Source organism: Propithecus coquereli, unplaced genomic scaffold (genome assembly GCF_000956105.1).
Source record: "Propithecus coquereli isolate 6110/MARCELLA unplaced genomic scaffold, Pcoq_1.0 Scaffold2, whole genome shotgun sequence".
In the NCBI taxonomy this organism is placed as follows: Eukaryota; Metazoa; Chordata; class Mammalia; order Primates; family Indriidae; genus Propithecus; species Propithecus coquereli.
The window spans coordinates 5,530,722-5,543,675 of NW_012144966.1; the positions used below are offsets into that span (position 1 = coordinate 5,530,722).

At 39.8% G+C, this 12,954-nt stretch overlaps 1 protein-coding gene across 1 annotated transcript in view; it reads left to right on the forward strand.

Moving 5' to 3' along the window:
* Positions 1 to 9,523, forward strand: part of NIPAL2 (NIPA-like domain containing 2) — an 88,210-nt gene extending 78,687 nt beyond the window's left edge. The window contains exons 8-11 of the mRNA XM_012643581.1: positions 5 to 93; positions 6,245 to 6,308; positions 7,435 to 7,529; positions 8,905 to 9,523. Coding sequence (XP_012499035.1) covers positions 5 to 93; positions 6,245 to 6,308; positions 7,435 to 7,529; positions 8,905 to 9,017 — 361 coding nt within the window. The 3' untranslated portion in view covers positions 9,018 to 9,523. The remainder of the gene's footprint in view (positions 1 to 4; positions 94 to 6,244; positions 6,309 to 7,434; positions 7,530 to 8,904) is intronic.
* Positions 9,524 to 12,954: the final 3,431 nt, after the last annotated feature.

The following is a 12,954-nucleotide window of genomic DNA, read 5'->3' on the forward strand; positions in this document are numbered from 1 at the left end:
CTAGGTTCCTGAATCAAGCCACGAAACTCTACAGTACAACGACGGTGGTGCCAGTTAATCATATTTTCTTTACAACCAGTGCCATTATTGCAGGTGAGTTTTGGTTTCCTATACATATGTGACTCCAAGCATAAACGAAGTTTCTCTCAGAGCAAATGAGAGAATCAAAGAATGCTTAGGTTTTAAGGTCAGTACCCTCCCCCCAGCCTCCGCCTACTGTCTCAGTTTCCTCCATGACATCTTCTAGGACAGGTATGAATGCTCCCCAGTGCTCTCAGGAGGCATCCTGAGTCAGCTCAGTCCTATTTTGGATCACCCTCATTATCTGGAGAGTTCTAATTATTAGAAAGTGTTTCCTTGTATTGGAACTGAAATTAGTTTCCTTGTGAATTCAAGACACTCATTTTAGATTGGCTTGAGTCTTTCCCTTGCCAGCCCTTCTGATCATCAAAGCAACTGAAAGGTCCTTGTGAATCTTCTCTCTGGGCCAAACATCCCCAATTCTATTAACTCTTCCTATACACCCACCAGCTTGATCAGAGAATGGGCCCCAAAACTGAACTCAGTGTTGTAGGGAAAGCCTGACAGATGAGAATAGAAACCTTTGCTGTTCTGGCTTCTATTTTTCTACTGTTGCAGTTCTTTTATTTTTATGGGCAGTTTTTAAAATGTGGCAGACATGATAGTATTAAAACAAAAAGTATAAATTTGTAACTTGGTCCAAACCAAAATACAGTAAAGTGTATCATTTCTAAATTTGGTACTGGTATGCCCTAGTTCATTGGTTTATTTGATGTATTTACCACCTTCTTCTCTTGAGAGTTCATTTCTCAATGTAAACTTTATGTGTTTTAGAGGTAATTAGGGATTTTCTGTTTCCTAATTGGCACATCTTTTTTATTTCATGGAAAACAATGTGACTATCAGTGGACAATCTTTAAAAGTAATTAATGCATTTTCTTTTTCCAAAAATTAAAACTTATATTTCAAGGAAAGGATTATATCCCATGTCATCTAATTTTTTTTTAGTATTTTGTGCTTATTAATAAAAGAAAATGAGAGAAGACTGCATATTGGTGTGTGCTAGAATGACCGAAAAAGGAAAATAAGGCCAAAAAGAGTTATTGGAACGACATACAGCCGGATAGTTAATGTTAATATGCAACTACATATGCCCTGAGTAGAAGATTTTCTAGGAGGACAACAGGGCTGGGTCTTAATACTCACCACACAGAGTAACTGTCAGTCAAGGAGGCTGGGACATCACAGGAGTCGTAACAGTTCCTCTGATGTCACTGGCACATGGAATGGAGTGAAGCTTCTTAACCGACTTCCCCTCTCTGCCTCCATGAAACAGTATAGCTTAAAGTTAAAACGAGACACCATATTTTACCTAATAAATGAGTCAAGTTTTTATTTGTCCTTTTTATTGCAATAGCCAATGTTGACAAGGCTGCAGTATCACAGGCACTCTCACGGGCTGATTAGTGTGTTACCACCCTCCTAGAACTGATTTTATAGTTTTTATCAAGAGCCCTAAAAAGGTTTTCACTCTTTGATTCTACAAATCAACAACAAAAAAAAACAAACGACCTGATTTTTAAAGTGAGCAAAGGACTTGAATAGATGTTTCTGCAAGGAAGATATATAAGATGACCACCAAGCATGTGAAAAGATGTCCAACATCACTAATCATAAGGGAAATGCAAATCAAAACCACCATGGGATATCACCACACACCGAGAAGAAAGGCTGCTCTTAATAACAGAAAATAAGTGGTGGTGAGGATGTGGAGAACTGTAACCGTTATACGCTGTTGGTGGGAATGCAAAATGGTACAGCCATTATGGAAAACAGTATGGCAGTTCCTCAAAAATATTAAAAATATAGGCTGGGCGTGGTGGCTCACGCCTGTAATCCTAGCACTCTGGGAGAATCGCTCAAGGTAAGGAGTTCAAGACCAGCCTGAGCAAGAGCGAGACCCAGTGTCTACTAAAAATAGAAAGAAATTAGCTGGACAACCAAAAATACATAGAAAAAATTAGGCGGGCATGTTGGAGCATGCCTATAGTCCCAGCTACTTGGGAGGCTGAGGCAGAAGGATCGCTTGAGCCCAGGAGTTTGAGGTTGCTGTGAGCTACGCTGATGCCTAGGCAACAGAGCAAGACTCTGTCTAAAAAAATAAATAAATAAAAATATATATATATATAATTACTATATGATCCAGCAATTCCACTTCTAGGCATATGGCCAAAAGAATTGAAAGCAGGGTCTTAAAACGATATTTGTGTACCCATGTTCATAGCAGCATTATTCTCAATAGCCAAAAGGCGGAAGCAACCCAAATGTTCATTGACAGATGAATGTATAAACAAAATGTGGCGTATGCATACAATGGAATATTATATGGCCTTCAAAATGAAAGAAGTTCTAACACATGCTACAACATAGATGAACCTTGAAGACATTATGCTAAGTGAAATAAGCCAGGAACAGAAAGACAAATATTGTATGATTCTACTTATATGAGATATCCAGAGTGGTCAAACTTCGTGAGACAAAAAGTAGAACAGTGGCTGGGGAAATGGGGAGTTATATAATGGGAATAGAATTTCAGTTTTTCAAGGTGGAATAAGTTCTGGAAATTGGCTGCACAACAATGTGAATATACTTAACACTACTGAACTGTACTCTTAAAAAGAGTTAAGATGGTAAATTTTATGTTATGTATATTTTACTACAATTTTTTTAAAAAGAAAAAATGTTTCTACTAGGAAACAGAAATTCCACTTCTAGAAACCCACTTTAATGACAACAAAAAATACTAAAATGCTGGGGAAAATATGTTGATGAGGATGCTTCATTTTATGGTGCTTTGCGTTGTTTTTTACAAATGGAAGGTTCATAGCAACCCTGCATTGAGCAAGTCTGTCGACATCATTTTTCCAATAGCACGTGCTCACTTTGTGCTCTGTGTCATTTTGATAATTCTCACATTATTTCAAATTTGTCATTATTATTATGTCTATTATGGTAACCTACAATCAGTGCTTTTTGATGTTACTATTATAATTGTTTTGGGACACCATGAACCTTGCCCATTTAAAATGGCAAACTTGATCAATAAGTGTTGTGTGTGTTCTGACTGCTCCCCCAACCCGCTGTTTCCTCATCTCTCTCCCTCTCCTTGGGCCTCCCTATTCCCTGAGACACGAAAATATTGAAATTAGGCCAATTAATAACCTTACAGTGGCCTCTGACTATTCAGGAGAAAGGAAGAGTCACACAACTCTCAACTTAAATTGAAAGCTAGAAATGATTAAGCTTCGTGAGAAAGGATCGTCAAAAGCTGAGATAGGCTGAAAGCTAGGTAGGTCTCTTGCACCAGTTACCTAAGTTGTGAATGCAAAAGAAAAGATCTTGAAAAAAATTAAAAGTACTATTCCAGTGAACGCACAAATGATAAGAGAAAGTTTTAGTAGTCTGGAGAGAAGATCAAACCAGTCACAACATTCCTTTAAGCCAAAGCCTAATCCAGAACAAGACTCTAACTCTCTTCAATTCTATGAAGGGTGAAAGGGGTGAGGAAGCTACAGAAGAGTGTGAAGCTAGCAGAGGTTGGTTCATGAGGTTTAAGGAAAGCAGCCTTCTCCATAACATAATAGAGCAAAGTGAAGCAGCAAGTGCTAACATAGAAGCTGCAGCAAGTTATCCAGAAGATCTAGCTAAGATCACTGATGAAGGCGGCCACACTAAACTGGTTTTCAATGTAGATAAAACAGCCTTCTATTGGACGGAGTTGCCATCTAGAGCTTTCATAGCCAAAGAGTAGACTTCAATGCCTGGCTTCAAAGCGTCAAAGGACAGGCTGACTCTCTTGTTAGGGGCTAATGCAGCTGGTGACTTTAAGTTCAAAGCAGTGTTCATTTTCCATTCTGAAAATCCTAAGGCCCTTAAGAATTATGCCAAATCTATTCTGCCTATGCTCTGGAAATGGAATAACAAATCCTGGGTGACAGCACATCTGTCTACAACATGGGTTACAGAATATTTTAAACCCACTGGTGAGACCTACTGCTCAGAATAAAGATTCCTTTCAAAATATTAGTGCTCATTGACAATGCCCCTGGGCACCCAAGAGCTCCGATGAAGATGTAAAGGAGATTAGTGTTGTTTTCATGCCTGCTAATGTAAAATTCATTCTGTAGCCCATGAATCAAGAAGTAATTTTGACTTTCAAGTCTTATTATTTAAGAAATAGATTCCAAAAGGCTATAGCTGCCGTAGATAATGATTCCTCTGATGGATATGGGCAAAGTCAATTGAAAATCTTCTGGAAAGGATTCACCATTCATGATTCATGGGAGGATGTGAAAATATCCACATTAACAGGAGTTTGGAATAAGTTGATTCCAACCCTCAAGGGTGACTTTGAGGGGTTCAAAACTTCAGTGGAGAAAGTAACTGCAGATGTGGTGGAAATAGCAAGAGAATTAGAATTAGAAGTGGCGCCTGAAGATGTGACTGAATTGCTACAATCTCATGATCAAACTTAAATGGATGAGGAGTTGCTTCTTATGGATGAGCTAAGAAAGTGGTTTCCTGAGATAGAATCTACTACTGATGAAGACGTTGTGAATATTGTTGAGATGACAACGAAGGATTTAGAATATTCCATAAACTTAGCTGATAAAGCAGTGGCAGGGTTTGAGAAGACCGATTCCAATTTTGAAAGAAGTTCTACTGGGGGTAAAAATGCTATCAAACAGCATCGCATGCCACAAAGAAATCTTTTGTGGAAAGAAGAGGCAATTGATGTGGCAAACTTTATTGTTGTCTTACCTTAAGAAATCGCCAAAGCCACACCATCCTTCAGTAGCCACCACCCTGATCAGTCAGCAGACATCAACGTCAAGTCAAGACCCTCCACCAGTAAAAGGATTATGACTCACTGCAGGCTCAGGTGATCATTAACATTTTTTAGCAATAAAATATTTTTTAATTAATGTATGTACAGTATTTTTTAGACATAACACTATTGCACACTTAATAGACTACAGTATAGTGAAAACATAACTTTCGTATGCACTCGGAAACCAAAAAACTGGTGTGACTGGCTTTATTATAGTGGTTTGGAACCAAACCCACAGCATTGACAAGGTGTGCCTGTATTAAAGAAGTTCATTGCTGCTTTCTTTAGAAAAAAAGTTTAGAAAAAACTTGAAATGCCCTTGGAGTAATGAATATTATGGTGCACCAATATAGAATAACATGAAAACATTAAAATGATTACAAGGAAGTATGTGATAACATGGAAAATGCTTTTTCCTGTAAGCAGTTCATTCTCTAAGCAAGGACATAAGGTTGAGATTGAGAAAGCTCCTTGCGGACAGGACTCTGGTCTCATTCATGGCGGTATCTCCAGCACCTAGAGCAGGCTGGCACGCAGGAGATGCTCAGTAAGGATTTGTTGGCTAATCGGAAAGGCTAACACCACACACACAAAATTTAATTCCAGGCGATACATAACTTAAAGGTATCTTATCTCATAAAAACTTCCTGAAGGCTTTGGGACTTTAGACCAAGAAGAAATCATTGAGACCAACAGGTAAAGAAGAAAAGCTCACCGAGTGGGCCATGCATCCTTGTTTTCCTTCACCCAGAAGGGAAGACCAGCAGATGAGAAGGGACCATGGCAGTGGGGGGCAGAGCTGAGGCAGCATTTCGGTTGCCAGAGTGTCCTCCAGTGCCTGAGTCGGCACGTGGCCAGACCAACAGACCACAGGGCATTGCCAAGAGTAACAGCATGGGCGGCGGCAGCTGGCCTGGGGTGGCTGCCGTGTCAAAGGCCCCCAGGTCCATGCAGACTCTCAGGCCAGGCTTGCTGACTCCACCCTAAAACTGTAGGTAGGAAATGGTCGCTAGAGTTCTGTTTCCTTGCATATTCCAGTGGGGCAATCCTGGACTGGATAAGAAACTTCTGTTTGCAAAAGTTATGTCAATTATGTTGATTTTATAATAATGATAATTCCATTATATAAGGTCTACGAATCTTTGTCCTTTTTGGAATAACTTAAAATGTAAGTATGGCATGCAATGTTTTTTAAACCAAACTAAAAAATATGCATTTTAAGGGTAACTATGCTTAGAAAAAATAGTATATTAACATAATTTTAAGAACAATGTATAGCTATTATAAATATTCTTACCTAAAAATTCATTTTGTATTCTATTCCTGTTATAGGTATCATATTTTATCAGGAATTCCTAGGTGCCGCTTTTCTCACTGTATTTATATATCTTTTTGGGTGAGTAAATGTCTTAGAGGTGGGTATGTGAAATTCTGTTACTTTTATATAGGATTTTTGGCATTATACCTGAGATATAGAAAATTGGGAAGTAGTATAAGAAACATCAGCTTCCTGAGCTCCTAAAAGAAACATATTTTTTTACTTAACACCCCACACAGGGCTCAGTGTCTTTGGCTTTGTGATTTAGGTACCCCTCTGAGGGTTCTGAAACACTGGAGATTTTCAGTTCCAGCCAAAGTCACGATAGATCCACTGGCCCTTGTAGTAACTTCACAGCCTTTTTGTGCTATATCAGACCTACCTCACCCTTGGGAACCCCTAGATTAGATCTCAATTAGAGAACCAGAATGCCTCTAGGGTCACTCAGAATATAATAAAAGACCTCGACGAGCAGATCCCTTGCTTTGGACTTGATAACATCAAACTGGTAGCATCCCTCTCTTGTGTCAGAGTGTGCAGCTTGAACTCTCCTTAGAGATTTGGTGGGCATCATTGCCAGCATTGCTTACAAACAGAGAGCAGAACTTTGACAACGTATTGCCAATGCGCAAGAGTTCCCATCAACTCCAAGTGGACGCTGTTAAAGCTTAGCTGCTTCTCGATCTGGTATTCAGCATCACCATTGTTATGCAAACTTGAACCTAGACTATTTTCAGCATAGGAAACCATCTATCTCAAAAATTTAATTTCATAAAATACTTGGGCAAAGCCAAATTCAGGGGCCTGGAAACTACAACTCCTCTTATGGCCAAGGACAACTAGATTTCTTAGAAAATTAAAAAATAAATTATTTTTTCACTTGTGTTGCATGACAGTAATGGGTCTGGGCATGTGTGGATAGAAAATGAGACCTAGTGTCTACCCAAAGGGTTTGTAGCCTGAATTATCCCCCAGATGGTAAAAACCTGGGGCAGAGATTTATTGGAAACTGCCCAGGTCTTGGTTCTGGGTACAAATATTATTGGCTGCAACAATTAAGAAAATTTCTAGGCAGCTTACCATGAGAAACCAGATGAACAAAACCAATGGAATTTATGTCATCACGTAGAATATGGAGCTCAATTATTTAATATCATGAGCTGTTTCAGTGTTCTTGTGTTGTTTATTAATATTATTCTTACAGGTGTTTTCTGTCATTCCTTGGCGTGTTTTTGGTCACAAGAAATCGAGCAAAGGAACATCTGCAACAGTCTTATATCGATTTTGGAAATATTCCTGGTAAAATTATACATTCTTTGCAATAGAAAATTTTATCCTCACAAATTAATAATTGCTGGTATTATTTTGGGTGGTGAGTTAATACAAACCATAATTCTTACCCTCAAAAAATGTATATTTAATGATGAAACTTAAGGTGGTGTTTTAAGTGTAAATGTTAACAATGATTTGTTGAATTTTAGTTTTGCATAGAACACTGGGGATATAAAAGAACTGACCATGTTTTCTTGATTTGGGTGATTTGAGGGATTTCCATTGTGGGTTTCCTTAAACTGGAAAAGGATAGGGAAAAGAGTGGGAATGGCTACCAACAGCAGACCCCAGCGCTTGGAGAGCCTTTGAAAGAACATCTAAGGATGAGGGCCAGGTAGCTAAGGGACATCATTCCTGGGGAGACTGAGGTGGCTTGTGCACAGTGGTACTAAGAGTGACATTCATCACAGTCACCAGGACACAAGTAGCTCCTTCCCCTCCTCTCCACACTCATCCAGGTTGAGCTAACATGCAACGTCTTTCCCATTATAACTCTCATGGGAAATGACTTGCTTAGTCATCTAGACAACAAAAGAGAAGTCCAGAACAAAGGACACAGTCTGCTGTGTCCTCACCTCCTCCTTTGCCCACTCCACCCCCAGGAGCCTCCAGCTTACCTGGGGGTTCAGGGTGACCTATCAGTTTCCAGACAGGCATGCAGATACTCTCACAGCTACCTCTACCATTCTGTTAGCACCACACCTTTGAAGCAAAAACTAGTAAAGCCTCATCCCTAAGACTGCGGAACATGGCCCTCTGCAATGAATTCCATGTCCTCTTTGCCATTTGAGCCATCTGATCAGCCAGGAGCATTCAGTGCAAGCATTGGTGTTCACAGCAAGGAAATGCATGAGAGATGACTTGTATGGTGAGAGGTTCTTTGGTAGGAAATAAAGTTTAATTATTTTTAACTCCATTTTCCATTTCACAAAGCCCCACATATAGGCTCGGTATAAGCTTTAGAAGCCACTATTAAAGGCTATTTTTCTATATTGTTATATACATTAAACTGAACATGGCGAGGAAGACAGAACCCTGGGGAGAAACATTTAGAGACGAGTGAATGCTTCGTGCGCCCAACCTGATTTCTGTGCCCAGCATGTAGATCCTGCAGGGTTGGGGAAGCAGCTCTCATGGGGACAGGGCACGATCACATAGCAAGCGAGTGACGTGTGGTTCCGTGTGCCTTTGCTTCCTTGACATTTATCTCTTCTGTTTAGGGGGTGACCGCAGAACATAAAAAAAAAATGGGGGATTAAATGTGGCCTAGATTAAAGAGAAATTATTAAGACTTATTTCTCTATAAGACCTCAAAAGATTTTTACGATTATTATCTCCACAGGGAAACAAATGCTGGACAAAATACAACCAGATTCAAATAGCTTATCCTATGGAACTTTGCCTGATGGAAGCGACTCAACAAAGAGCCAAAGTGGAGAGAAGAAAGAGGTTTAAAATGCCGAGAGGGATGGCTGTTGGCCTGTTACTCGATACCACCTCTTTAAAGAATTGCACATGTTCAATTTGTGTCAGCAGCTATTTTATGCTGACATACGCTAGCATTCCTTTCAGTGCCCCCCCTCCCACCTCAATTTCTATGGACAATCAGGCCTTCTAAGCTTTGACAGTCTAATGCTGTCATGGAATGTAATCTGAAGTGTGCCCCACACCCTGGACTTCTCCCTAGTGATCCTTTCACCGGCTAGATCTTAATTAGAGCCTGGCTGCTCAAGCAGGAATGTTGCACAAAAACGTACATTCGCGATTTGGTCACAGAACACATAGGTTGCTTCTCCCACGTGCCTAGAGGTTGTATGGCTTTAAAGAGACACTTTAGCCCCACAACCGCATTCCTGAAAGAAAGGTTTGAGAACATTCATTTTTTTTCTAGGGCAACTTTTATGAGCCTCCCCATAAAAATCTCACCTTTCTAGTCCTAAATTAGAATGGCAAGTCATCTTTTCTGAAAACTTGTGCTATTAAAATCCTCCTTTGAAAATTAAGGGTTTCTTTAAAATTTATAAATGGCATTTCTATGATGGTGTATACCAAAACTAAAAGACCTTGGCTGGTGGACTTTATAAGTGTAAGAAAGAGAAAATTTAAGAATTAGGACTGTGCTTGCTTCAGCAGCATATATACTAAAATTGGAACCATGCAGAGAAAATTAGCATGGCCCCTGTACAAGGATGACACATAGATTCATGAAGCATTTGGGGGAAAAAACGCATTAAGGCCAATGTTTATTTTTTAATAAAAATATAGAATGGTGACGTTTTCTTCAGCTGTATGATTCTATTATACTTGAATTGAGACTGAAGAAAAACTTCATATCCTATACCTTTATTTGTTACAGAGCTTATAATTTATCAAGTGAGTTTATGTGTTTTAACTCTCAACACAAGTCTCAAAAATCACATTTAAATTCTTAGCAGTATGTTTCACTGCACACCATTTCCTCCCTAAGTCATTATTTGAAGCTTTGTGAATTCTTCTAGGTAAAAGGAAGGTTACGGTTAGAGAGCTGCATCTCAGCCATTGAAATATGCACACAGAGAACACAGCCAGGTGGCCAGACCTGAGCCTCAAATGGCATTTCTGCTGCAATGAATTACATATCTACTAAGATACATCTGCAGATGGAATCCATAATAATGTCTGTCATTTATGATCTACCTCATATTTAAATGAGAAGAAAAGAGGTAGCCTTCACTGTAACCAACATCAAATAATAAGCCCTATCCTTAATGACATTGCAAAACTTCAGATCATTTCTGACGTGTCGATCCAATTGTTCCAGCCAATTGTCTTGTGTTTGTGTAGGTTAACTCAGAGCTATTCAGACTGTAATCTTGACGGCTTCTGGTCTTTTAGCTTTGTTCTTTGTCATAACCTACACTCCTGACCAGACAGGCTGCAAAGGAGAGAGATTCGAATTTATCATCAATGTATGAAAAATAACCCAGAGCCCACATCCGGCTCCTAAACTCCTGATAACAATTCCTGCCATTATGGAAAACGTCACATTCGTTCAGATAAAACAGTCACATAATTTATGGTATGTTTTACTGAGTTGGTCCTGTGTGTTGGCACTGGAAGCTCAGCTAAGAAATGTGTTTGGAGCCTTAAACAACAGATTTCTGGTGACTCTTAAAACTGGTTTCAGAGATTGGGAAAACAATAGACTGAAGAGTTTTGCTTCAAAGGAGACTACATGTGTAGCTACAGTGCATGGCTTTGAGCACTGAAGAATTTTGCACAGACATAATCATAATGCAGGTACTTTAGTGACCACCAACATTTGCATCTATTAAAAGTTTTGAGAAATGACATCGACTTATGCACATTTTAGCAATCCAGCAATGCTTTAGAAGTCCAGGTAACATATAAAATATAGTCAGACCTAATTTTACTTTCCATATTGCTGGTCCGAAGCAAGGTGAATAGTAATTTCAGTTGTATTGGCTTGTAAGATTTTTAAAATTACACGGTGCATGACAACAACTAAAGTCAAGCCGGGCCTTCTCTTGGCATTGTGATTTGGGGACCTTTAGCTAACAATTGGCTCATCTGACTATTTCTCTAAACCAGGGCTTGGCAAACTTTTTCAGTAAAGACATAGTGAGTAAATATTTTGGGGTTTGTGTTGTCCATACGGTGTCTGTCACAACTACTCAACTCTGTTGTTGTAGCACACACAGTCATAGCAAGCAGCCATAGAGAATATGTAAACAAATGAGCATGGCTGTGTCCCAGTAAAACTTTATTTACAAAGACAGGTGGCCAGTCCATGGGCTATAGTTAGCCAGCTCCTGGTCCAGACTGTTCTGCCCTTGCTGTGCAGCGGCTTTGCTGTTGCCTGGGCATTCAAGGATTTACAAAGTGACACTTCATGGTTCATGACAAATCAGATACTATGGGAGTGTGGGAACCATGTTTTGATATTTACATTTGGATCTTTTTGTTTATATAAGTTATAAATGGAAGTGATGAGTTCATCCTTGGGATCCACGTTTCTCTCTGTTGAAATCAGTGGTGCTTTCGTGAACACCGCTAACTATTTTACAAGAGCCTCTCCAGTCCCACACTGCAAGCTGATAATCGCTTTGGAAATGAGTAACGATTACCTTTCATGTAGTAGATTAAAAGCAGAGGGCTTTACCCTCTGATTGTCTTTCAGCTTAAATGTTTGCTTGCCCTGTAACTCTAATACTTTTACGACCAGAATCACTCGAAAACAAATACAATAAAAACATTTCTTAAGCAGTGACCAAGGATCCATACTTCACCCTCCCCCACACCTCACACACTCCTGGTTACTCTGTTCTGTGGCAGAGAAAGAAAGGGGAAAGACAGATTGCCTAGATTAGTGCAATTTCAGTGCTATGAAAGAGTAATGGTGATAATGTGTAAGTTTGGCTCCAAAGGAAGCAGGTGCAATGGTGGACATGACTCAGATGGATAGAAACATTGAGCCAAGTTCCTGAAGCCAAGAACCCTCTCTGTGCTCCTGTTTCCAAGCACACAGCTCATCCAGGAATGGTGACTATACACGCTCAGCCACACTGAAGGCTGCCTCGTGCCTGCCAATTTAATAGTGATATGATGGACATAAATATAGCAGTTACTAAAATGAACCTTCCCAACGCCCTTCCAGACTGCTTTACTTAAACCCCATGGCTGGTTACGGAGGCAGTCCTTGAACTGGGCAGCCACAAACCTAATGCACGTGTTTGGCACCAGTGAATGGGAATCTTTTAGTGAGTCTGCTAGATAAACACCACACATTTTGAACTATTAGAACAAGATCTCAAAATTGAACCTAACATGATTGTGTGGGGAATTTAGAGGCTGCTTCTAATCATTAGACTCATCAACAGTCTGGCTCTTATTAGGGCCATCTTGAAGTAAAAAAATAAAATGAAATTCCACACATACACATTTTCCATGCAAATATAGACCAGTCTTGGGCTATTAAACGTAGCGTTTTAGCAATTGTGGTAAATGCAGGGAAGAGCCTTTCCACCCAGGAATTCTTGAGTCTGTTCCCTTTCTCACCAGCCTCAGGGTACCACACAGCGTGCTGTCCTGTGCCAGGAGAGCAAATCAGTTGCAGGATCTGTGGCCCATCCAAAGAAATATTTTTCTTTTTTTGCTAGAGAGGGAGGAAACTCCTCCTTTAATGTTGATTCTTATTGAGAGTTAATGAGTCCCAACCACAATGTAAAAGAGGAATATCAATCCTGATATCAAATAAATGTGGGGTTTCAGGGTGCACCCAGCTGGACCCAGGCACTGCCAAGAGTTTCATGGAGTTCCAGACAAGATGCAAGATAGTCTCCGTGTTCCAGGAAAGAATCTCCTCCCCAGGGAGCTGGCAAGTGCGTAACCA